General features: G+C 45.9%; 2 protein-coding genes across 2 annotated transcripts in view; both read right to left on the minus strand.

Moving 5' to 3' along the window:
- LOC307090242 (testican-2) overlaps positions 1-11,097 on the minus strand; it is a gene marked incomplete at its 5' end in the record, with an annotated part of 30,923 nt that extends 19,826 nt beyond the window's left edge. Inside the window, one exon of the mRNA XM_079756817.1 lies at positions 10,903-11,097. Within this exon, the coding sequence (XP_079612943.1) occupies positions 10,903-11,097 (195 nt within the window). The remainder of the gene's footprint in view (positions 1-10,902) is intronic.
- Positions 11,098-16,338: 5,241 nt separating this feature from the next.
- Positions 16,339-26,821, minus strand: ascc1 (activating signal cointegrator 1 complex subunit 1). Its single transcript, XM_079756475.1, has 10 exons — positions 26,676-26,821; positions 26,112-26,214; positions 25,925-26,022; positions 25,606-25,784; positions 25,236-25,369; positions 24,992-25,111; positions 24,450-24,574; positions 22,765-22,838; positions 22,296-22,442; positions 16,339-16,550 (listed from the first exon to the last, which is right to left on the minus strand). Exons 1-9 carry the CDS (start codon positions 26,791-26,793, stop codon positions 22,326-22,328), a joined length of 1,068 nt encoding a protein of 355 aa, XP_079612601.1. The 5' UTR covers positions 26,794-26,821; the 3' UTR covers positions 16,339-16,550; positions 22,296-22,325.
- Between the last annotated feature and the right edge of the window lie 106 nt (positions 26,822-26,927).

Here is a 26,927-nt window from a genome sequence, read left to right on the forward strand (position 1 = left end):
ATCCCTTATTGATATTCTGTAGACAACGCCGCGCACATTCAAGACATCGCTTAAGCAGCAGGATATAAGTCAAAGGCATCAAAGTGATGATCTGGACATTATACAGTCCCTCTAGCTGTCGTTAAGGACCCTGCACATGAGGCCGCTTTACTTTCCCAATCCTTCTCTCGCTCTCTCCCCCTCTCTCTCTCTCATTTGTGCCAGGATGCATTGTAACGGCATAGGAGCGAAAGAGAGACAAAGAGAGAGAGAGAGAGAGAGAGAGACGGTTGATCCAGATCATGTCTGGGGCGCAAAAAGCACAAAAATAACACATCTACAAGCAGGGCTGTGATCACCAGAGCACCCTTTACAGCAGCGAGAAGTCACCCTGATGTCCTATGACATCACCAAGGTGCGCCGTAAATAATCCATCCATTTTCCCACTAATGGCTCCTTCTCCTGCTCCCTGGAGCACAGCTTGATTAATGTTGAGGAAATGAACCAGGATCTTCCATGTGGGTACCTGGAAGTGGAACCACCCTGTCTGGTGACATACCATGAGGGGGAGGGGGTGACAGGCAGATCTGCGCGGTACCTACAAACTTGTGTTTCTCAGTAGTCACGCCAGAGATGAAGGGGGAGCTGCGGTCTTTTGGCGGCTCTTGCTGTGATGTGAGGATAAAGTGAGCGGCTTGTCGCAGTTCAGCGAGTGAAAGCAGGGGTGGGGACAGCCGAGGGGGAATGTAAGGTTGTGCTACAACACTTTCAGGGGACGGGAGGGAGAGAGAAGAGAGACAGTGTGAGAGAGAGAGAGTAATAGTGATAGAGAGAAAGAAGGAGAGCGTTAAAAATAAACGGAGGGAAAGCGAGATAGAGCGAGAGAGGTAGAGATGAGAGAGAGAGAGAGAGAGAGCGGGAACAAGAGGTTGCAATGAAACGGCTCACTGAAAGTCGCCGCAGTTCGTTTTCCACCAATCATAAATGCATTAGAATGATTGGTTTTATACCCTTCCACTCAGGGATTGTGGGACGTATCACAGTTTCATTTAAGGGGAGCAGCAAGCAGCCAGAAAGAGAACTTTGCCGTCCACTTGCTTCTTCTGCAACGGAGTGGGAACAGGGGACCAAGGCACCCGCTCATAGATCAGGGGACCAAGGCACCCGGTCATAGATCAGCAGGCAGCTGTCTTATCATGCTCTCGCCTCTCCTTGCCTCAGTCAGCCATGACAGCGCCATCGTTACCACGGCAATATATATAGCTTAAAAAAAGACATTGTCTAAAGATCGTACCACAGGAGGGTTGAGACAGATACCAGACCAGCCTGTGTGTGTATAGGCTGTGTATTTGGTGTACATAAATATGTATACATTGCACATACATACAATAACCGTGAAACAAATGGTGATTGGCTTAGGATCGACACATGCCCTTAGTATCAGAGTGTGTCCTCCCCACTGGGAGGAGAGAGGAGCCAGGGACCGTCAGGGGATTAGGATGCAGCCAAGCAACGGCAAGCTGAATCCAATTGATCCTGCGAAGCTGCAGGCTGAAGGGGATGCATGTTGTTTTGCAAGGTAAGACATCTGCCTGCAATGCAGCAGCACGGCACAGGGAACCTCTCCAGCAGAACCGTCCCTGCACACGGAGGTCCCCGGCTCCTGGAGCGGGCCTCATATTCCATACGATGAGGAATCCGCACTCATACGGTTTTAGGCGAACCAATTCTACCGGCCCTTGGGATGCTGTAGGGTTTCTGCTAATTATAGGCGCTCTCTGTATAGAAAGCGGCGTTAAAACAGAAGCCCCTATGGAGCGGAGCTTTGTAAATGATTACAGACACAAAAGCTGCCGGCAGGGACCACACATGAAAGACTTCGGCGGCGCATTAGGAGCCCGCTCTGGGGGCGCCCAAACCCCGGCTGCGTGGACCGGAGCTCCTCTGGTGGAGATAAGAAAGCATCGTCCTCTCTCCCACAGACTGGTTGAAGTCGGCTAATGAGTCTTCATTTCGAAACATTGCGTCACTTAGGCAAAAAACGCTTCCCGCCGCCTTCACATGCAAGAGCTCGTCGCGGTCGCAGTAGGGAGTCGCAGTATGGCGGCGCAGTACGGCGTCCAGGTGGGGGGGGGGGGGGGGGGGGCATCAAACAGTCCCCGGTCGGCCCACGCGCCCGACGATGAAGGAAGAAGCCTTTTTTGTGTGTGCGCGCGCACCTATACGAGCCTGGGAGCAAGACAGTGATTGGCAGGTTGGATTCTGTGCGACCCCCACTGCTGGGTGACCCCCGACATTTCCGCATTTGCAGAAATAAAACCAAACAACCATGGGAATGTGTGTGGCAGAGGGAGATATAAGGGGGGGGGGGGGGGTCAGGCGAGTTCCCCCCCAGGGAGATTTGTAACTTATTCAGTGTTGTCTCTCTGCAATGGACTCCCGCTGATTCTGCAGATCAGATATATACACACTGATATATTAATATTGCTATGGGATATTGGGCTTATAACTGATGAAGGTAGAGCAATGAATTCAGTATAATAGATAGAATATATTTAAGATATAAAGACCAGATACCAAGAGGCATAAATATGGGAGATGTTTAATAAAGGTTACTTAGGTTTCAGTTTTGAGGATATATATATAAAGAGGCATTCTTAATGTCTTAAATAGGGGAGAACTGGCGATGGATAAGGGTTCCATCAATGTTTGTACCCAGGTGAACCCTATGAAGTCATCCATAGCAAAATAAAATAATCGTTCTGTAGATTCACTAGAATTGAGTAGGGCTTGTATTGGTGCAAAAGTTTGTTTTGTGCCTATAGGCTCTATATGAACAAACCTTGCTGAATCCAATAACTTTATTGTTCTCACTCTAATGTTCGGATGGTATGATGCTCTGCCATCAAAGTTTTAACGCAATAAAAAATATCAGATTGATCACGTGATGGCTTTTTCTACAGCTAACTTGGAACGATTTGATTTAGATAACAGTTGGAGCTATTTTAATCTAATTTCTTCAGCAAACACAATTGTCTGTGATCATCAGCATCTCTTCATGATAAACAGCATCTTCACCATCATCATCAATTTTATTTTTCATAGTTCTTACCCTAGTTGGCAGTGATTTCATCTGACCTTCTCACAAATCCTCACATCCAGGCAGAGTTGTATAGCCATTGGGCAGCATCTCGCTAAACCAGCTTGTATAACAACGTAAGGTTGTTATCATGCATCGTCCACTTATCCAAGTGACCTTGAAAAAGCACATAAACCCCAGCTCCCTTCACCTCCTCCTCCCTCCCTGACTCTGTGCGTTCAAACAGCATTTCTGAGGAGCTCTGCCACAGCACCATTAGCATAACATCTCAATTAAATCATTTAATAAGGCATGTCATTGAATAATTGACGCTGGCATGACAGGTTTAACGTCAATCTACTTTTTAACAACGACTATTTAACTAACGGTGTGCGTGTGAGTGAGGAAGCAAATTAAAATAATAATAATGATAACAAAAAAAAGAAAGAATCTGGACACGGTGTTCATTATGTCGAGCGGGCTCCCAGGGATGGCTAAGTTAAATATGCTAACAGACTGATTAGAGCTAATCCCTCTGTCTGCTCCTGGCAGGCGGAGAAAAGTGTGCCGCTGCGGCCGTGGAGGAAGCTTATCTCCTGCAGTGGCACGTGAATATTAGTGAGACAAGGGGAGACTGCTCCCACAGCCAAATTGAGACGTCTTGTATATGCCTTCAGGACTGCATGAAGCACATTATGGTACTTCGTTGGGTGCTTTCAACCGAGCTAAAAAAAAAAGAATTAAAAAAGAGTTAAGCACATTAGCTCTCTTCTTCAGTCCTACAATGCCCAGGGATGGATTATAGCCCCGGACTCGTTGCAAATTAACCGTCTCTTCCTCTTGCCTCTCCCTCTAAATCCACATAGTTTCAGCACACATGTGTGCGCACATACACATGCAAACAGACACAGCCCCCCCACACACACACACACACACTAAAGCAGAGAACCTACCCCGATAACACTTCCACAGCTTAGGTCCCCACATGACGCACACACTAAACACACCCTGTGGGCGATACAGGCATGATCAAGGACACTGTACCCAAGCATGTCCTTGAAACACACACACACACACACACACACACACACACACACACACACACACACACACACACACACACACACACACACACACACACTCTAACACCCTTGTTCTGTCAGGTTAAAGTGAGGGAGGTGCATGTAGGCTGGGAGGCTACGATGACATGGGTCCAAAGATGCTAGCATGGCTGCACAGAGGGAAGGCTACGAATGTCTGCTACCCACAAAGCAAAGGGGCAACCTGCTTGAGGCAGGAGCAGGTCCCAGTGGGTTTAGCTTTAGTAGTCCAAAAATAATCAATTTTGCACCATTGTTCTTTCACAACAATAGATAATCTGTGGCGTCAGCAGAGAATGTTTCAATGTCAGCTGTGAATGTGATTGCACTGATTACCTCTTCTGTTGCTAAGACACGACAAGGCAACAACAAAATAAATGCTGGGGGTTCAATCAAGACGAGTTGTGCTAACAGGTCATGCTAGCTAGCTTGAGCTTCGAGGAAATCCCAACCCGCTCTGACCTGTGTAACTCACCACTAACAATGGGTCATAAAGTATTTTTATTGACGGAAAAGGGGGCCGTTTCCGCCACGCTAATACGATCTGGCCCGCGGCCAGTGTTTGCAGAGGCATGTTTGCGTTTGCAAGAGATCCTTTAAGTCTCTCTGCGATGGAATAGAAAGTTGAGATCTGCCAATGCTATCCTATTCTCCATTGTTTGACCAGCGATGGATGAAATGAGATTTGAGCACTGTTTTTGGTGCTTGGAAAGAAAAAAAGGCAATTTCAGAAAATGCAGACAGGGGACATTATTGTTGTTGTTATGTAGTATCTTTACTAGTATACTTTCTTATCTGATATTATATCCCAAGCATTTCTTTGCACTCAACATTAAAATAATGCATTCTCCTCCAGAGAGAAGGTAGGTTGAAAAAAGGTAATCAATTAGTGTCAAGCCCCTCCCCTTCCTAGCTGAGGTGGATCAATCGCCGTTAAAAAGTCATTAACGAACTCTGATGATCCAGGTCAGTTTGGTTCATTAGAAGGGTGGACATTATCGAGCCAAGGCGGGTCCTGGGCGCCACACCGAAGCATCCCCTCGCTCACGATGGAGACAGAAGAACCATAACCAAACCGAGTGCAAACCGGGCCAAACAATGGCAAGATTAACCTCAAGAGGCCTGAATGGAAGTCCTGTGCATAAGACTCAGTGGTATGGAGACAACACTCTGGCAGATGTTGCTATACATAATGCATGAACAGTAGTGGAGCCTGAGAGGAATAAACCTTGGCGTAGCTAATTATTCAGCTCAACATTTCGACAACTCACAGTGAGGGAGATAAACTACAGAGTAAGAAAACGTAGAAGAGGTTGGCATTTTGTGGTCACCGATCCATTGCAGTTAGCCAATTATTCCGCATCTGAGAAAAAAAACACACTCTCTTTATGACGCGGTGAGGTATACAGTTCGTACAGCATGCGAACTGTGGTGCGTTCAGCCACCACGAAAAAAACAACAGGGCATCTGTGGCTCAAGGGTGGAAATATAAACTCGGGTTGGAATACTGGACCAAAACGAAAAGGAAAATCCTTGCATTTATCTCCATGCAGGTCTAATAGGCCGCTCGCAGCGCACCATTGAATCCGGCCCAGCGGATTTCGGCATAAAAACATAAATTGCCCTCGGACATGGCGGGGGCTTTGGTTTTTATCCCCGCTGCCGTTGAAGGAGCAGACCTCTCAATTTGGAGTCACTGACACTCCCTCCCACCTGGGACGCCAGCCACCTCCCAGCCTTCGCCTCTTTCTTCCTTCATCTCCTTTAACCTCCTTTTCAATCCTCCTATGTATGGTGTGAGAAGGAGATCAAGTCACACGTACATACGCACCAACATGGAGCATGCAGAGCGCACCTCACTCCACACCCAGCTCCGGGGAGAGTGATCCGGGCATCACCGAACAAGGCGGCGAATGAACAAAAAAAGGCATCGGAGAACATTGGGGAAGGAGGAAGGATGAGGAAGAGGAAGGAGGAGGAAGGAGGAGGAGAAGGAAGGGGCAAGCCCCTACCACCAGCTCTACTTGCACTGCCGTTGCCGTCTCATTAGTGCACGATGTGCAGAATCCCACAGATGGCTGCTTTAATGGGCTGATGTGCAGATACAGAAAGTAAAGAACCACTCTTTTTTTTTTTTTCTACTGTCACCATTTAATATCTGTATCTATATATCTTTTCCTTCTTTCTTTTTTTTTGTCTTTGGCTATCACAGTTACTGAGTCGCTTTTGTATAAGCCTCTCTATTTAAAATGCTTATCCTTCCAATATTTTGCAACGCATTAATATAAGCCAATTTATTTATAACCCACTTTTCATTTAGTATTATATTTAAAAAAAAAGGAATGAGAAAAGCGTGTAAGCTGTAAATCCTGAGCGGGGGCTAATAAACGGACGCAGCGGCGGAAGCAGAATGTCTCACAGCTGGCAGCTTGGCTCTGAGCTGCATTCGAGAGCTCAGTGTCACTCACTGTGTTACAGAAGCAGCACCACCACCACCACCACTCTCCCGTCTAACTCACAGGTGAGGGGACCTTTTTGCCTTAAAGTGATACGATTACTAAAGAGGTCACCTGGGTTATCAAGGACACAGTGACCAGGGCACTTTCCCAAGAGAAGAGTATTCACAGTATTTGTCAAGCCGCTTGGGGTATGTTACAGTCAGAACCATGAGCCTCTCTTGGACTTACATCTCACTCCATGACACACGCTGGGCCTGTCTGTGTTTGAACAGCCACAGACGCTGTGGACTTCCACCACTGTTTTTGATGCTGAGGACATTTGAAATGTTGATCTCAACATCGAGACAGTTCATCAATATTTCATCCCCGTCTATCCACAAGCACTCACTGTAAAATGGATCTCATCCTGCGAATTGCAAATCAAACATTTTCACCCGTAATCAGAAAACAACGGACGACGGAACAGAGGCGCTATTTGCCTGGGAAGGATGCGGCGAAAGGTTCTCTCATTAAACATGTAGTGTGGCCACAGGCAGCAGGTGCAGCCCAGGGTAGCGAGCTAGTTGGTGTGGGGAGACGCGTCTCTGCTCATTAATGAGCCCCTTCTACCCTGTTCACAGGGAAGTGGAGGGAAAAGCAGGAAGAAAAAGTTGGCAATGAATGAACATCTCTTTCTCTCTCCCCTTCCCTCTCTTCCTCCCTCTCTCTATTTTCCCCCCTCTCTCCGTCGCTCCCTCTCTCGCTCTCTCCCTCCTCCTCTCTCTCTTCCTCTGTTATCACACACTCTTGGTGGATAAGGGGTCACCGCACGCACGCACGCACGCACGCACGCACGCACACACACACAGGCACAACTTTGTGTATCTGCAAAAGCGCTTTATGAATGCAATGTACGGTCATTATCAACCTTATTATCCCCAGCAGTTGGAACCACTGTTCCCTGTTTGCATCGTTTCCAGGAAGCGTTTCCAAGTACATGGTTGGCTGGGCCGGATGATGCCGCTGCATTGTGGGCGTGGTACACACATAGATGGATTCGTTTCACAGCTGATGCGTCGACACGTTCCGTGTGAAACGAGTCAACGACGCCACTGCTCTGGTAAATGACAGCGGTGCGCAGTGATTGGTTTCTCTAGGAGAACCTGTAACCTTGGTGAGGAACACACTGTGATGTCTCACCTTCTGAGCAGCCCTAAGGTTTTCTCAGCCTCCTCTCACGACATTGTCTCATTATGTGCACAGTGTGACGGTCGGTAACAGTCGTGGTTGTTCATGGTGTCTTCACTTTCTACCGGAGGACCACAAGGTCATGGACCCAGGTGAAATTTTTAAAGTCAATTCATTTACAATACTTAAATAAATCAAATATTGCTTAAGGGGAAAGAGACCGGTCACCCATCTTCCCATCTATCTCACACCCACACACTTTTCACCAAGGTCGTTTCTTCGGTTCCAATGGTTCACCGTGGACGTTACAGTCACTGCACAATCCTTAGTATCTGCTGTTCGCCAGCCGACTGCAAAATATTTTGCCCTGACACGCACTGGCTTCGTATCACGGGTGTTACGCGAGTGTCTCCCGGCCAGCTGGTTAAACACTGCTGTTGCTACTCCCTATAGGCGTCACGTCATATTACAGAACGCAAACTCCGGTCCGTCCCTATCTCTGAGTCTCTTTTTCGTGTTTTCCATGTGCTTTGTGGATAAGCAGGGACACACATTAGCTGGTAGGCTATACGTGCTCCCTCCCCCACCCCTTGTTCACACCTGGAGTGTACATCTCACGCATCTACTTCAATTCACCACCCCGAGAACAGAGAACAAGCGGGCACACCTCTTGGGGAATTGAATCAAAGATGTGTGTTTTCACTGGTAAGCCACTGGCCTGGATTTCCTTGGGACACCATCTGGTTACAAATGGACCAGATTACCTCATGTTTATCTATCAGTTATTCCCGTTATCAGAGTATAGAGTGGTCGTCCAGTACACAGTACACCGACGACTTCATTGGCTCTTGGGGTGTCTGAGTGCTTGTGTGTGTGTGTGCGTGCGTGCGTGCGTGCGTGCGTACATGCGTGCGTGCGTGCGTGCGTGCGTGCGTGCGTGCGTGCGTGCGTGCGTGTGTGTATCCACAGTGAATGAGATCAGTACATCATCATCATCATCATCATCATTCTCATCACCATCACCATCCCCCCTGATCTCCTCCCAGTCTCTTCCCCCATAAACAGCTACACACACACCAACAATGTTAATTACCCATATCTGGAGCTGGTAAATATCTTGGCATGGAGATCAAATGTCTGCCGTCGGTTGTCAACAGGGAGGCTGGGATAGCAGCCAGTTGCTAACCAACTAACGCCCCCCCCACCCCCAGCTACACACCACTACCCCCGACTCCACCAGCACCGCTACCTCATCTACCACCTCCATCACCTCCTCATCCACCTCCTCATCCACCCCCACCACCTCCATAGCCTCCTCCTTCTCTGTCTCATCATCACCTCCTCCACCACCACCTCCTCCATCATGGCATCCACCACCTCCGATACCTCATCCACCACCACCACCACCACCACCACCACCACCACCACCACCTCCAATACCTTATCCACCACCACCACCACCACCACCACCTTCAATACCTCATCCACCACCTCCATCACCTCATCCACCACCACCACCTCCATCACCTCATCCACCACCACCTCCAATACCTTATCCACCACCACCACCACCACCACCACCACCACCTTCAATACCTCATCCACCACCTCCATCACCTCATCCACCACCACCTCCAATACCTTATCCACCACCACCACCACCACCTTCAATACCTCATCCACCACCTCCAATACCTTATCCACCACCACCACCACCACCACCACCACCTCCAATACCTCATCCACCACCTCCATCACCTCATCCACCACCACCACCTCCAATACCTCATCCACCACCACCTCCGCCATCACCTCATCCACCACCACCACCTCCAATACCTTCCCCACCACCACCACCACCACCACCTTTATTACCTCATCCACCACCTCATCCACCACCACCACCTCCAACACCTCATCCACCACCACCACCTCCTCATCATCCACCACCACATCCTCCTCCACCACCACCAGCCCCTCCTCTTCGAGCCCGACCCCCTCCTCCACAGCCAGCGAGCGATAAACACTGCGTTCTGCCTCATGTGGTTTGTTGTTCTACCTGCCGAGAGAGCAACAGCCACACCCAGCAAATCTGTGCTTTGCATGCTCCTCCAACCAAGTTAACCATCCAACTAATTAACTGACTAACTTTCCAACGAGAAAACAGTGCGGTGATGGGCGACATCATGCAGTCACAAACGTCTTGTAAGAGCATTTTATTTATTAGTAAACTTTCATAATTAATACATGCGCACAAAGTCTCACGGGCACGCACTTTGTTGATACGATGAGAGAGAGTCAACACCTGGGATGGGAGGAAGGGGGCTCGGTTTCCATAAAGACAACCCTAGTTATGTGAATCGGTATTGGTGAGTGAGTGTCTCTGTCTTCCTGGGTGTAAAAGTGAGCGTCACGGAGCTTGAATAGGCTGTTGGGATTTTTGGATACAAACAAATATCAACCAATCGTTGACATTTCCAAAGATCCCGTTGAGTTCAACAACAACATTCCGTCTGTGTTCTGAGCGGCTGTCTCATCACTGTGAGGATGACTTAATTGATTCAGATCGGATCCTGTTACACTCGTATGTTTTATTTTATTTTACATAAATTAAATATAGCGGTTGAAAAAGCGACGTCATGCACAGTCAGCAACGTCTTGTAAGAGCATTTTAGTTATTAGTAACCTTTCATAATTAATACATGCGCACGAAGTCTCACGCGCACGCACTAACACTGTCGTCGTCCCTCCCCCCACACACACACTCACGCACACACACACACGCACGCAAACACACACACACACACACACACATTATACTTATCTTATGATAGAAAACAATAACGTTGCGTATCCCTGACTTATCATTTTGCTGATTTCAGTGTGAAATGTTTCTGTGAGTGAACGTGGATTCCAGACAGTTGAATGAATGTGCGAAAATGGCCAAACATTGTCATCGCTTTATAAACAATATGTGGCGCTCATTAACAGCAGCCTACCAACGTGTGCTTAATTAATTTGGCATGATAAACATTGAATATGTGGCCTATACTACTAATAATAATAATATATACGCCGCCATCGCTTTGTACAATAAATCTGATTCTAAGTCACTCACGTCTCTGAAGCGGTTCCAGTGTTTGATCTTACGGCTGTACTGAGAGATGGTTGACAGCCATTGCTCGTCTTCCATGAAATTTCCCGCTTTCTCTCCTTCTTCTTTGCCACTTTTAATGTCTACCTGCGTCGACAGACCTGCCAGTAAAAGCATCGGCACCAGCGCGCAAGAGAACGTCTTCCTCAGGACAGCCATCGCGTCTGTCGGCGGTCGAGCACACGGTACTGTGTGTGGTGAGTCCTGTGTTTGTGTGTGGTTTGAGTCCTGTGTTCAAGGCTCCCCGATACGACGCGTTCACGCTGCTCGAATAGGTTCCACCTCGACGTGCTGTCCACTGCTCGGGCTGTCACTTGAATGCGAATGAGAGCTAGTGAGGGTGAGACAGAGGGAGGGAGAGATAGAGAGAGAGAGAGAGAGAGAGAGAGAGAGAGAGAGAGAGAGAGAGAGAGAGAGAGAGAGAGAGAGAGAGAGAGAGAGAGGGGGATAGTGAGGTAGAGAGAGAGACCGAGGGAGGAAGAGAGAGAGAGAGAGAGAGAGAGAGAGAGAGAGAGAGAGAGAAAAAGAAAGAGATAGTGAAGGATATAAAGAGGGAGAGTGAGTGAGGTAGAGACAGAGGGAAAGATAATCAGGGAGAGACAGAGGGTGATAGAGATGGAGAGGGAAAGTGAGGGAGGGAGAGACAAGGGGAGAAAGAGAAAGAAAGGGAGGGATACTGAGAGAGACGGAGAGAGAGAGACAAAAAGGGCGTATAGCTGGTAATAGTGGTAAGCTAAGCATGCATAGCGGAGAGGAGAAACAAACTAACACACTGTGTTGATATATTCTTTTAAGAAAATGAAAATTACCTAATTGAACATGTGTTAGGGCTAGCACTTCATGTTAAAACTGTCAATTACAAAAGTTTTTGATCTAATCTTGGCCTGAATGTGTTTTGGCCGTCCTTCTGGCTGACTCATTGGTAGGCTATCCAATCCTCATATAAAAACATAACACCAAAAAACAACGGGCTATGCTCCAAGTGATTCGGGTTTAAGGTTACCAGTATGGTATTCTGTCGATACTGTTCCAGCTCCCATTACTATTGTGTGGCTTCGCTGGCCGAAGCAGCTCTTGACACCGCTGTCAAAAGCGTTGATGTGGCAGATGCAGACTTTATTAGCTTTTGGTTTTCCTCCTGAATGTGCAGAACAGAACTCTGGGAGATTGGCAAGGGCAATCGGGAGCAGAGGCATCCAGCAGAGGAGGGCTAGGCAACGGCGCGACCGTAAGGCCTATTACAACTTCCCGGTCAGAGAGAGGAGGATGTGTCTTCTGCTCAAGGCTTCTTCGCAGTGCAGTCACGATCCTCCGTGCCGGTGCCGTTATCTCTGGGGGGGGGGGCTTTATGTGGTGGAGCTTTCCTTGGAGTTTTCTTTCGAGCATCTTAATCGCCTCACCTCTGCCTTTTAATATAGCTTTGTTGGCTGCCAGTATTTTTGGATATTATAATAATAATACGTTTATTTAATATAGCGCCTTTCTCACACTCAAGGTCGCTCTACAGATTCACGAGCACACATGGAACAAGAGAGCACAACAAGAAGTTCAACAACACAAACAACAAATTGGGCCCTATCTTCCATCCGGCGCAATTGGCTTAATCACTGGCGCATGTGTCGTTGCTAGTTTGCAACTGGCGCAGAGCGTTCTTTTCCCTCCTGCGCCACGCGTCGGTAAATTAGGGAATGATCTTGCGCCCCAAGGGGCGGTTCGGCGAAAGGAGGAGGCGTGTTCTGGCGCAAACGTTCCCTGGTGCTATTTTGCAGTTTCGGAAACCACTTGCGCCACAAACCAGGAAATACCTGGTTTAAAGTCAGTGGCGCGTTGTTCAGATGCTATTTTAGGGGCGCATGCATAATGTTGCTTGTGCTCCTCGCGCATACACTTTGCTTCTCTCATCTACCTAGCCACACATTCTTGGTAAATTATTTGGGAAAGAACAGCTGATACAGCGGTAATAAGTTGTACTTTTTAATCAATGCATCTGCAAACACCGTACAGCAAACACATTTTATTGACACAAACATCGTGCAAATGCCCATAACTTTTAGGATTGATGATTGATTGATTGTTTTACCGCGAGTGAGTGTTAAAAAGAATGAATGAGGGCGCGCGTGTGTGTGTGTAGGCTATGTGTAAAATAATTAATGAATGCGGGCGCGCGTGTGTGCGCGTCCATCTGTTTAAACGCACGCAAACTAAACACGTAACGCATAATACAGTCCATTGCAATGTCTTGTGGTGAGCAGCACGGGAAGGGCGAGACAGTAGCCCAGGTTGAACCAATTATGCAGTTCCATGCCCCATTCACCGCAAGACTACGGCCCGCCTTTATTAACGACCAACCACGAACATGGAAAACAGCGCACCCATTAAACGAACACGTCACTCTCGGTGACGGTGGCGGCAACGATGCACACAACATGTCAACACTCAACAACACACAACTAATTAACTACCCCAACCCATTAACCCCACTCAACCCAACAACCACACTGTCCCCGAAAGGGTCCAAACCCCCAGGATAAATGAACCCCCAGAATCCCTTGAGCAACTGAACGAGCGCCTACACCTCTGGTCGCCACAGTATATTAAGGGGGGACACATGCATATTAGGAACACAAGTCGATAACGATAATGCATACTGATAAGAAACGATGTTTATAATGTATTGCGCATATCATTAAATCATATGTTATATCATATAAGTTTTCTTTGCCGAAATTTATTTGAGGACTCAGTATTTCTGAAGTTGTGGAAGAAAACCTTATTCCATGTGTGAATTATGCCGTATTATTTGGCCATAAACTGAGCCATTTGAAGTTTGAAATTCATGTGCATCTGTCTCATCGGAGACTGCAGACGCGCTGTCAAAATGTCAACTCGTCAGATTCAAATGCGCTCATGGCTCTTAAAGGGGATGGGAGCTGGCACCCTCATTGGTTTATTGCACGCTACGCCCAAACCACACCTCCGGGTAAATAGGCTACTTCAGACCAACCCTTTTTAGATTGCGCCGGGCGCAAGAGTCATTTTTTGCGCCGGTAAACTAGCGACATCGCCATAGAACCGCCCACAAAGCTACTTGCGCTTGGCGCTTCTCACTTGCGTTTCAGACGTTAAAATAGGGCCCATTATATTCAAGTACGAAAGCTAATGCATTCAGTATGATGGTAAGTCATAGATAGTGTACAGATAGCGATCTGTATCAATCGGTTGATCAACCAAACCATCAATCAATCAATCCAAAAATAAATTGATTAAATGATTAATGGATGGATTGATTAATAGTCCTAGATGGATAGGTGGATGGATGGATAGATTTATTGACCAAATTAATTTTTGCTCCCCTCGTTAAATCTTCCTCACTTTGTCAAATGCTTAAGGGAGGCTTGATTAATGAAAAACTGCAACAGCGATTTTAAGTGTGGATGTGAATCTAAAAAAGTGGATTTTTAAGTGTGAATCAAGCTACGAGGTTCTTTGACCACTGGGTCGCCATAAATTAGTTGTTCTTGACAGGGGTAGTAGAGGGGGGGTACACCGGATACAGAACTGACCTCCCAGACTGCCCCTTCCTCACCCATAATCTCTCAGCGAGACTGACAGCCTCTTCTGATCCATCGGATACCTTGGCGACCCAGGACACACCAGACGCACACCGTTCAATAGCAACTCCTCGACTCAAGGACTCAGAGCAAGCGGGGGTTCATCTTTGATAAATGGACAAAACCTTTCATTTCCTGGCATGCTTCTCAACCCCTTACGTCGGGAATGAAGTCTTGGCAAGGTCATGTCAATCATTCCAAGAGGAGGACAGGTGCCGGGCGAAAAAGCAACTACCATCAGTTCTCTGTCTATATAAACCATCACAGGAAGCAGGCGTGTGTTGGCGTATGTGGAAGAGCACCCTGAAGTGGGGATCTCATGTGATTACCACAGGCTTTCATCACTGAATTCAGCCGATAAGCAGCGGAAGGGATTCCAAGTGCTTTCCCATTACACATACTTGTTATCTCACACCAGGGTGAATGATAACATGACTGTATGACTGAATTCTGGTATCGTTGTGGAGAAGAAAGAGTTTTACTTTAGGGTAGAACTTAAATCCAATGGTTTCTGACCATTACTAGACTTAGCAACAATTAACAGCAATTTTAAATCAAAAGCAAAGGAGCTTAGTCCTAGTATATATTGCGTGAGTATATATATGAGGAATATAGTGCGTATCCTTCACTATAGAGCTATAGTGAAAGTGTATAATACAATGTGCAGGTCAGAAGGGACCAGGCAGATTTAAGGGTACAATTTATTGAGTTTTTCGTGCTTGTGTCGTGGGATTTAAAAAAATTGTGGGAAACCATTGCTGTTTAGTTCTCCTTTTTAAAAAGGTGCCATGGGCTCAATTCAATATAACCTCCACCACAGAGCATGCCCAAAGGACAAACTGGCTCTCTGCTTTTACTTCTCCTCAAATATCCATTTTTAAATAAACACACTTTTTAATAATCATCTTCCCACTAACCCATAATAACACAAGATGTAAACCGTTATCAGAGTCATCTGGAAATCTACATCTCCGTCATATTCAGCGCTCAATACTAGCTCCATCTTCAAGAGGGCATGCGTTTTGGCTGCTGCTTAAAGATAACTCTATGGGCTATACTGAACTGTACTCCATACAATTTATATCACTACCATCTTCACACAAAGACGGTAGATAAGGCTCGGGCGCATGCACATGCCCATCCATCAAAGTCATATATCTCCAGAGAAAGTAGCAGCACAGGAAGGGACATTAGCGTGGTCCCATAAAAACGGCACCTTGTATGCTTGAATTTGAATATTTTGGCTGGTTGCCAGTATGTATGATAAACCTCTGCATGACACATCTCTGCATGATACAATGACGGTAAGGATTGTATTAATGTATATCATCCATCACAGAATCTATTCAAATCTATTCTGTTACCAAGGGACCAAACTGGTTCCAATGGGAGAAGGGAAAGCTTGTTTGAAAAGAGAAACAGGGAAACGGTTTCTCTTTGTACGTTCACTTGGTTGTTTATGGGTAAACATCTGCCCGCTACCAGATGTGAATCAAACAAATACAGCTTTGCAATTCGTTATTTTTGCAAGCCTAACTCTCCCAATCGAGTTTGTTTTCTTATCGGGCGGTGCATGTTTGACCAGTTCTTACCTAGGGATTACTGCAGAAACACACAATACCCAGCAACGACGAGATTGGAAGCTCTCTTTGTGCGCAAAATGTTGTTTTTATATCCGAGATTTCAGAAGACTTTCAAAATATGGCACCTTTTGTACCGACAGTATGAATGATGATACCAACCAAGTGTGCGTGTGTTGTATTTATTGAAAATAAGTACTTTACGATCATTTGTTGTACGTCTATTGATTTGTTGAAGTTCCAGTTCTTCGAACTGAATCACATCTCCAGCTTGTTCTGTAACGTCTTTGACAGAAAGGATTATGTTTTTGTTGTCGACACCTTGGTCCATGGTTTGTTAGATGGATTGGATAGAGTTGCTTCAAAAAACTGAAGCACGCAGATTGCCTTCCGTCCTCGTCAATATTGTTCGATTTTTCAACTGCAAAACACAAAAAAAACAATTACATTATTAATCTCGGCATCACACACACACACACACACACACACACACACAAAGAAGGCGTTTATGCTCCCCCATCAATTATTGATTCATAGATGCCGTACTCTGTGCAAGGCAAAATCTAGCACTTGCTCATAAAGTAGTACAAGCTTTAAATGCTCCTACTAAAAATGCATAGGAAAAACCTATGTCATAAAGTGTATTGTTTTTTTCCGGAGGAAAGCATATTTTCCAAAGCTGCAGAATAAGGACAAAACTCTAGTGACTCATTGTGTGTGTGTGTGTGTGAGAGAGTGTGAGTGTGAGTGTGAGTGTGAGTGTGTGTGTGTGTGTGTGTGTGTGTGATGGGGGAGGGGGATTTACTTACTGTAGGATCTTGTGTGCCTTACTGTAGGATCTGTGAGTGGAGTTGCTATGAATGTATATATGGATTTGATTTAATTTGATTTCCAACTGGGTCACACGACTATTAAAAGTGCAAAGTGTGTTGGGAGCCGTCTGAGCGCATTTCACTTTCCCTCTCCCTCTCTCACCCGCTCTCTCGTCCGTCTAGCCCCCCCCCACCCCCACTGTGAGGGACGGGGGGACGGGACGGATCAGCGGGGGCACTGGCAGCCTTCCTTTCAGACGTGCTGGGAAGACAGAGTGCGGAGCGCCAAAATGCACTCTTCTGGAATGAATAGTTAATTGAGGAGTATTCCTCCCATGTACATTAATGCCATGTACATCGCCCGAGGATATCCAATGTGGAATATCTGAAGACGTCCGATTTTAACTGAGTAGTTAATAATTGCACTTGCGGTTTCATTTAAAAAAAATGAATATTACCATCCCGTTTGGCTGCGTTTATATGCAAAATGACCGCTGTTGATGAAAGAGTGATGGAATTAAGAATTAGTTACGTGGGTAGAATTTAAAGGATCGATACTGAAAGTGCATTACTAATTACAGTTGTTTGTCCTTTTTCTTCAAATTTACTTGGCGTGGATGCACATCTTGGAAAAATCAATCGTTGACGTGCGATCCAACGGGTGAAATCGACCGAGCTCTCAACTCTGGGTCCAACATTTGTTTAACAATGTTGTAAAACATCAAAACCACAAATAGACCCAATGGGGCTGAACAACAGCTGCGCTCTCCAGCTTATTCAGGCAAAGCAAATACACACGTTTTCAAGTGCTTTTTTTTCCTCAAGCGCCTTTCCCAAACAGTACACAAAGCCAACGCCGAGAGCGGCGGCAGCAGTTCAAACACACGTGCACGCGGCCGTGCGTGCCTGTTGGGGCATCTGCGACGGGTAATCCAGTGAACGGACACCGACAGCTGCTGCAGGTATAGACTCAACGCCACTCATCGGTCCGCTCCTCGGAGTGACGGAGGCCGGTTGGAGGTGGTTAGACCTGCCCTCCCTGCTGGTGATGGTAGGCTACAAGCAGAGCCTCCCAGCACACTGGAATCCGGCTGTCAGTCACGGTGAGTCCTCCTCTGGTGTGAGTGATCAGTGAGACACGCGAACGCCAGCGGCACTCAATTGGAGAGCCAGATGAAAAATGTGACTGATTGAATGCTGATTAGAACAGGAGCTCCATCAGTCACCGGTAATGACATGCAATTTTGGATGATTTGTGAAATATGTCCATTGATGGGGGAGGGTAATATCTATCCTTTTTAGATAGATATTACACTGGACAGATTAAGCTTAGCCATGCTATGACAGACCAATTAAGAGACACCATACACGCCCTACAACAAAAGGCTGTGTACGAGTGTGTGAGACCCGACAGGCTTCAGGTTTGTGATGAGGGTTTTATGGAAGGCCATCCATATCTAATTTGAGCGACCTTGGTTTACATCCACATCTAATTTATTCCCGGAAGGTTTCAGTGGCACAGACCCTCTCAGGATAAGCAGGCCAACAAGCGACAGCGAGCTAGACGCGCGCTGACCTTAAAAATAAATGAACTTTCCACAGCTCCAAACGGTCAGATAGCCTCTAGCCCTTGACAGTCGTCGGATCTGCTGTGTACCGTGCTCCTTTTAAATAGCAGACGCATTTAAGACCCAGATTGAAGCGCATTGAAAAGCCGTATCTGATTAAAATGAAAGCTATGTTGAAATGGGTTGGTAATTGCTACTCAAATTGTGTCAAGAACAAAAACAATCTTTTAAGAAGAACAAGAAATACGAACACAAAAAAATCGAACCTCAATTATTAAATGTCATGGGATGTCTATTCCAAAGCTTCATTGAAATAAAAGTTTGCCACAGACATCTCTTGTACCGCACAATTTGAAAAGGTTAAGTACCATGTTGGATTTCTCCTTTACCAAAGAACCATAAAATAATCAAAAGTTCCCCTTTCCTCATTGATGCAGAAAAAGGAAGGCTGTTCCTCTTCAAGGTCAGTGTCTTATGGGTTCAGACATTTATATATAGAGCTAGTTATTCCAGGAAGTGTTACCATGGCACCAACAGTAAACTCCTGTCATGAGACACACCAACGTACAAAACCTATGCTCTGAACACACACATGCACACGCACCCACAAAGACACACACGTGGTTCTGTGCAGCACACTTTTCCAACCATTGTGTACAGAGCTTGGACTGCTGAACACCTTTCACCATCCAACCATGCAATCAAACCTCTCTTCAGGGGTTGTGTACGTGTGTATGTTCAATGCTCAAGCCAGCTCACCACTCAACAAGCACTCTGTACAGGATCAACCTGCTCTACCTACAGAGCGACCGGCGCCCCTGATTTCCAAATATCGCGCTGTTGATCTATAATAGAGCTGGGACATAACCTCGACTCCACATTCCTCTACGTGAACTGCACTCCATCCTAACCTCCACAACCAGTAGTGTGTGTGCGTGTGTGTGTGTGTGCGTGTGTGTGCAGAAAGAGCTCAGCAGCACCGCAACGTGACAAAGAGTACAATCTTTACACTTGTGTCTGTGTGGTATTGAAAGAGGACACACAAACACCCCTAACACGTACACACACACTCCAGCGCAGGCAAACCACAAGAGGTTAGGCATGGGGACTTATAACACTGCGCTATAGCAAAGAGCTGACTAATTAGGCCGAGCGGATACAGCAGGGACCACCAGGGTACAGATCTGAGGAATGAGCAGCACACACATACACACACACACACACACACACACACACACACACACACACACTGCAGCATCTGTCCAGATTTGTATATGTGAAATATTTGCCAGTAAATAAAAGGAGCAAATTTACCGTTGTTACTTAGTTAGGTCTTCTATTTTTTAATTTAGGAAGCATAGTCATCATTATCATGCCAATTCTATAACAAATGCAGATCACACACACACACACAAATGCACAACAACAACAACAACAACAACAAGAAAACAACAACAACAACTACATAACCCTGCGGACAGCCTCCTGCTGCCAGGTGACGTCCCTGTTTCTGTGCCGCTCGGTGACTTATGCTCCCTCATATGTTTGCGCTGCATTGATTAGCGGGGACATCTGCTCAGTGAATCCTTAATCGTGTCCCACGCCAGGAAGAAGCAAGCAGCAGCGTGTCCGCGCTGAATCTCAATCGCAATCGCAACTTCCACCACCACCCGCCCTCCCCCCAACCTCATACATGCGTGATGTAGTCCATGAAGACTGTGCAGAGACTGACCGACTGTACACATACTGATTTATTGACGATTTAGTCATGGATCAAAAAGCGACTTACGGCAAATTCAGAATGATACATGCTAACAAAGACGAGTAGCGAGTAGGGGTTGGGGCGTCTTGCTCGAGGATGCCTACAGGTAGACTGTCAACATCGGGGTTCGAACCCGGAACAAGCACCCTTATGACCTACATTCCCCCCCTCCCTCCCTCCCTCCCTCCCTCCCTCCCTCGATGAGTGCCACTTGGTGTGAACTGGCGTCCACACACATGAAACCAAAAAACACTCTCCTCCTCAGAGCCGCATACCAAGCAGTGGACACCCAGCCTCACAATGAGGGGGGGGTGGGGGGGCAAGGGGTCAGTCCCTTAGTCCGCCCCGACTGCACTCACTGTCATGCTCGACAGACGGCCAGTGGGTAGGAGGTGTTGTGAAGCAGGAGGCTGGGCATGGGTTATACAGTGACGAACACAAAGAAAGACAGAGAGAGGCGGAGAGAGGGGGACAGAGAGAGAGAGAGAGAGAAATAAGTGACACCGATGTAATAAATCATGTCACCGAAGGTTGTCAGCATTTATGTATGATTGTGTGTGTGTGTGCGTGAGGCGGGGCCGTACAGGGTAATGAGGGAGAGTTAACCAGGGCTCGTCAGGCTAATGCCACGATTAAGGAGACGTAGCGCAGGCGTGTGCGAAACCTGGACGCTAAGGTTGCTCTGCTTTAAATATGCCCTTGCTTTCCTTTTATACATTTTATTGTATTCAAATTCAAAACAGAGAGAAGAAATATGCAAATATCTAGAAATATAATTGAGTGGAATATGTAGGTTCAGTCAGAAGAGTATTCAACTTTGTTTTAATTGTATATTCTGGTTTAACTGAATTTGTTAATATCAATGTGGAATAGTATATAGGAGTATTTCTCAGTTTGCTGGATTGCTGAATAACATGGATCATATTGCATCAAGGAAAGTCCTAGCCCTATATCACTCACTATCAGGACAACCATACTTGGATTCTTGTATAATTGAAGATAGAAGGGGAAATGCTGTGACATTCACAGCATAAGAATAGATTATAGGCAAGTTAATTCCCATGTATTGTATAGCCACTATCTTCCTTAAACTCTTGGTAAACCATCAATTCCGATTTTTTGGCTGGGAATTAAAGGCTTCATGTCCTATGGTGGTTAATGTTTGTTGTACATTTGGACAGTTTACATTGGGTTGAAAAAATATTTTGAGTTCATCACCATTGTGATCAGACGAGATAATATAACACTTTATTAACACCTACATGTCCCTTCTGGGAAAGTGTTATTCTTCCTGCATAATATGATGTATCCGTCAACATTTGAACAATAGAAATTATAAACATTATCAGCGCTAATATACCAAACGGGCACAAACAAATATGCAGTAAACATAGCAACATTCAAGAATGTTCATTTGAAACCACAATTGCTAAGGAAGGTCCTTGTTTTAGATGCAACCGTGTGGACAGACTCTTTACTTAAAAAGCTGCCGCCCGTACTCTATCACTGCCCGGGGACTTCACATGCATCACTGCGAAGAGATGGCCGGGATTGGTTGACCATCTCCGGGATTCGTGTCACCCTCGAGGACAGGGCGACAACGACCTTCATCAAGAGCTGCTCTACAAAAAAATATATTGCCAACCTAACCTGTTTATATAAGCGAGAGGGACGAACGGACAGACTGTGTCATTTTTACACCAAGATTAAAATTGGTTTTGTGTTTGGTGGGCTTTGCGTCACACACTGCTGTCACTTTTCCTGGCATTATAAACATATGTATATGCAGCTTTCAGTCTTGGCATTCATGTCTGTTGCATCTTCTCTGTGATCTGTGAGTGTTAATCATTCATGGCGCTGATGCTTTTTATTCTCCCACAGGGCTAGAGCATATTTCCTGAGTTTACCCCTTTCTCACAAATAGCTTATGCTGCCACCTAGTGGGTGACAAGAGTGTCACAGCTGCTAACATGGTGGTGGTGGTGGTGCATGACATGGGACATTTCAACAGTCGCAGATAGTACCTGGGTGAATGGTGAGTAGTCTGCGGATCCTCAGGCAAAGCTGACACTTCCAGCACTGGAATAGTAGCCTGTGCAATCTGTGGAGAATCTCTGGGACAGCTGCACGCAACTCAGGTCAAATTCTCCGAAGCGATGGCTTCCAAACGTCTAGATTGAAATTATAGAAATATCGTTAGCACATACGGTCAAGCACAAAAGGTCTATGCTACAGAGGTCCGTGCTGCTCGGCTACAGACAACCTTCCAAGCCCAAGAGTTGACTTTTGATTGCTTCATTATGGGACTTAGAAGCCTTCATGATTATATTTATATTTTCAACCACAAGCCCGGTAATTCAAATGAAGATCATATGCACAACAACAACAACAACAACTGGATATAGGTCATGTCACATGTTTCCTCTGGCTGGGTCGTAAACCTCTTGGCACCCCAGTGATATTTGATAGGCGCACCCTTTTCTCCCCTCTAACCTTCAGTATGTTCCTGGCATCGAACGCCTCCCTGTCCCGTGGGTTCCTTCGTCCCGGGCCACCACAGTCTTCGGCTGGTGGGAGAACAGGAAAAAGAGCATAGGTTAAAGGGTTTGAGCAGATAAGCAAACCGGAAAGAAAAAGCGGGGCAGAACTAGTGGTTAAGATGATCGACTCCCTGACAAAAGGAACTGGGTTCCATCCCTTAAGTCTCCAGCCCTAATCTGTAGGCTATCTTGGAGCAAGATCCCCAAGGACATAAGATAAGCTAAAATGAGATAATATAAATATACATACAGTATATAGATCAACATACATACAACGCCTGGATGTGAATGCTTTGATATACAGGGACTGCCATGTGGTACCTAGGAAACACATAGCGCACAGGGCTCCTATTTCATATTACTCTTAGCTCATCTCTCTCCAAGTTCATCTCAACATGACTGGTCGGCCTTGTGTTTGTGAGCTGTGTGGCAGAGAAGCAACACTCCAACCAGTAATTTTATTGTGAAGCTGTGACCACAATTCCTTTTTCTTTATAGCTTCACCAGCAGACATTAAACTAAGTTACTTCGGGCCCATAGCTGGCATACCAAGTAAACATGGTTAGTGCTAAAACCCTGTTTTCTTATGAACCAGTAAGGCCTGCACTTGATCCACAGCCAACGTGAATGAGACCATTGTCGGACGCGGCTGGGAAAACACATTCCCCGAGGCTCGTCAACAGCACTGCGGCTAGATAGGGAGAGCCGGTCGTCTGATGCCTCTCACTCACTGCAGCCTGAATAGCTGGGAAGTTTAAGATTCTCTGTGAGTAAAGCCAAGCCCCAAAGAGCAGAGTAAACATTGGGCCATAGGTTTGAGGGATAAAGCTTTTTCATTTTTTTAAGGGCATAAATATGAGCTATATCAGAAAATATTTATTATTTATTAATTAGCATATGCTTTTATCTAAGGTGACTTGTGATTTGATTGCATTCATAGTTTATTTATTGTATTCATCCATAACACACACACACACACACACACACAAACACACAGTATTGATCCATAATAACTCACACACACACACACATTATTTATACATAATAACTCACACACACATAGTATATTTATCCATGATATCACACACACACACACACACACAGTGTATTTATCCATAAGAACTCCCACACACTGACAACACTATATTTTAGCAAACATGGGTTGGGATTACAGCTAGTTACGGTGTTATCACACATGTTATAAGCAGCGTCATAAGCAACCAGCATACGCTTTTTACTAAGGTGACTTGCGATTTTATTGCATTCATAGTTTATTTATTGCATTCCTCCATAACAACACACACACACACACACACACACACACACACACACACACATTTACATTTAGACACTTTTATCCAAAGCTACTTCCATTCGTTCAGACACACATTCACACACTGACGGCAGAGTTAACAATGCAAGGCGACAGCCAACTCGTCAGTTAGGATTAGGTGTCTTGCTCAGGGACACCTCAAGCCTGTGCTCGAGGTTGACTTGCAACCTTCCGGTGTAACCTTCCGGTTACAAGTCAACACGCCGATCAAGCCGGTCCTCAGTACTTACTCGTGTCGTTCCCCAGTAACAGGACACTAATGCACAGTGTGACCCCATAATAAATGACAAGGTTTATGCCTCTACCTGTGCTGTCCTTCCTGAACAGGGTGTTCATCACCGTGCCGTGCAGCTTCACCCTGTCCCACTCTCTCACCATCAGGCCGGCCGAGACAAAGTGCTCCACTAGCCGGTCAGCCATTACCTGGAGCCTACAGGGACAACAGATTCTGGGTCATTGACAGTGGGGGAGGTTGATAATAGTAGCCCGCATTTTCACTGTGAAGACTGGCAGTCTACAGTCCAGGACAGATCTCAAGTGGTCCACAAATATAAGATGCAATGTTAGGAGACGGGCACAGAAGACGGTCCTACAAACCTATCCAGAGAAGGGCTGCAATTTCCCTATCCAGGTTATATCCCATGATAACAACCAACCAAAATCCAAAAGATTTCATGTCGTGGTATGAAATCAAATACTCACAAGTTATGCAACTTTCATTTGTTGTATTTCATAATGTTTGTATTATATGTAAATGAAACCTGTCCACTATGTCTCAATCAAATAAATTGAATGAACATGATGCACATAGTGCCGGTTTCAACACAATGGAAAGCATTCCGCTCACCTGTCGGAACGATCTTTCAGGTTGACCTTGGCGTACAGTACGTCCACCATGGCAGGGTCGTCGTTCATATACTCGATGCCCATCACCTCCAGGGACAGAGGCTTACCTTCCGTGAGGTCCCTGGTCACCAGAGAGATCGCAACAGAAGACCCTGTTAGCTATTATTTACCACCACCTCCATCCATTGCGGTTCACATGAATCTGCAGAATGTGATAACCTGTCGGTGCAGTGTTTTGCTCCTACTTGATAACATGTCGAAACTCCTGGAGTTGGTCGCATGCCTTGTTCACCTCCGTTTCGTTCAGGAGCACCAGAGTGCCCAAGGTCAGGTGGAGCTTGGAAGGGTTCTGGAAGATGCTGTCGTCCACCCCGCTATCCTAGGCGGCACATCGGACAAATTGTTTAGGATTTTGTTGCGACGTGCTCACATTCCATTCTCTCCGATTACATCACGATGACGACAATTTAGATGAAGATTTATTGACTATAGGTGCATTAAGGAGCAGGCAGTGCTTTATAGGCATCTGGCTCTAAGCTACTCCGCATTGTCCACTGGAGGACACACCACCTTATTTATGTTATAATAACCAAACAAAAACAATTGAATAAATACCTGTGAAAACTGCTCCAAAACCTTGGCTTTGAATGCGTGGAATCCCTCTTGAACCTGGGAGTCATTGAGAGCAAAGGAGAGGAAGTGGGTGAAAGGCTGCTTCCTGCGGAAGCCGTCCATCAGCATCTCCAGCCGTGTGACGGCGGAGGAGACGGCGTTCTTCTGAGCACCGGTGACAACTGTCAGATGAAGAATGGACATGATTTGAGGCAGGATTTTTGCAGGATTTCTGTGAGTGAGATTGAGTTTAATGGAGAGAAAAGCGTTTTACTCCATAGGCTCAAGGAAGCCTATGGGGTAAATTATTATAAAACCTCACCAATTTCTCCCTCAATGCCCAGCTTGGGAATGTTAATAGATGTCTTTGTGTCAGACTCAAGACGTCTGCGTGTCTCTCCCTTCTTTCCAATAATGTATCTGAAAAAAACAGACGAATAAATGCACACACATTCTCCTTTGTAGCCATCACCTCAGACACTGATAAAACATGTCCATCAATCACTCACTTGTAAAGGACACTTGGGACATCAATGGCACAGCGGAAACCTTTGTCCGTCTGTTCAATCAAGTGGCTTTCACAGACTTCATCAGTTTCCAATTCTTCATATTCTGTCCAACATCACAGGGTAAGAATAATTCTCTTTTTAAAATTGTGGACACTTATTGACATCTCATATTTACTCACAGCCATTTCAAAATGATGGCACTGACTAGAAATCTATTTACATTTAACAGCCTCATCGGACATGAATCAGGAACTGACAAAGGAATAACTAATAATGATCTACCCAACACACACACACACACACACACACACACAATACTAGATAGCATAGGCTACTATAGGTCTACACAAGATGGTGAGAAATCCTACATTGTAAAAGGTTAAAGTAACATAACTTTGTGTGAGTGTGTGTGTGTGTGTGTGTGTGTGTGTGTGTGTGTGTGTGTGTGTGTGTGTTGTGTGTGTGTGAGTGTGTGTGTGTGTGTGTGTGTGTGTGTGTGTGTGTGTGTGTGTGTGTGTGTGTGTGTGTGTGTGTGTGTGACACTTCACGTCACTTCAGGCTTACCTGGTCTTTCGTCTTGGTTAAAGTCATCTTCATTTTCTTCGTAGTTTTCTTCTTTAATTGCGTTTCGTCTATATATTCTGCCATTTATATTTATAAGTGCTGGGCGTAAAACATCCATAATAAAAAAAATGGTTGCATTGGTAAGAACCATAAGAACCGGCTGGCAAAAAGTCGATTTACGATAATAGTGACTGGATCTGGCGTTTTTTGCGACACCATGACGTCGTGTTTTTGTAGATCTTCAACCGAAGG

Source organism: Pollachius pollachius, assembly GCF_949987615.1.
Source record: "Pollachius pollachius genome assembly, chromosome: 19".
NCBI lineage: Eukaryota > Metazoa > Chordata > Actinopteri > Gadiformes > Gadidae > Pollachius > Pollachius pollachius.

Bases quoted from the DNA above. Each gene is read 5' to 3' on its own strand.
- ascc1 (XM_079756475.1), bottom strand. From the start codon at position 26,793: ATGGATGTTTTACGCCCAGCACTTATAAATATAAATGGCAGAATATAT. The intron at 25,370-25,605 runs GTATTTATTCAA...TGTGCCGCCTAG, and splicing joins TTTTGGAGCAGTTTTCACAG to GATAGCGGGGTGGACGACAG. The intron at 24,575-24,991 runs GTGAGCGGAATG...TTGTCCCTGTAG, and splicing joins CTGAAAGATCGTTCCGACAG to GCTCCAGGTAATGGCTGACC.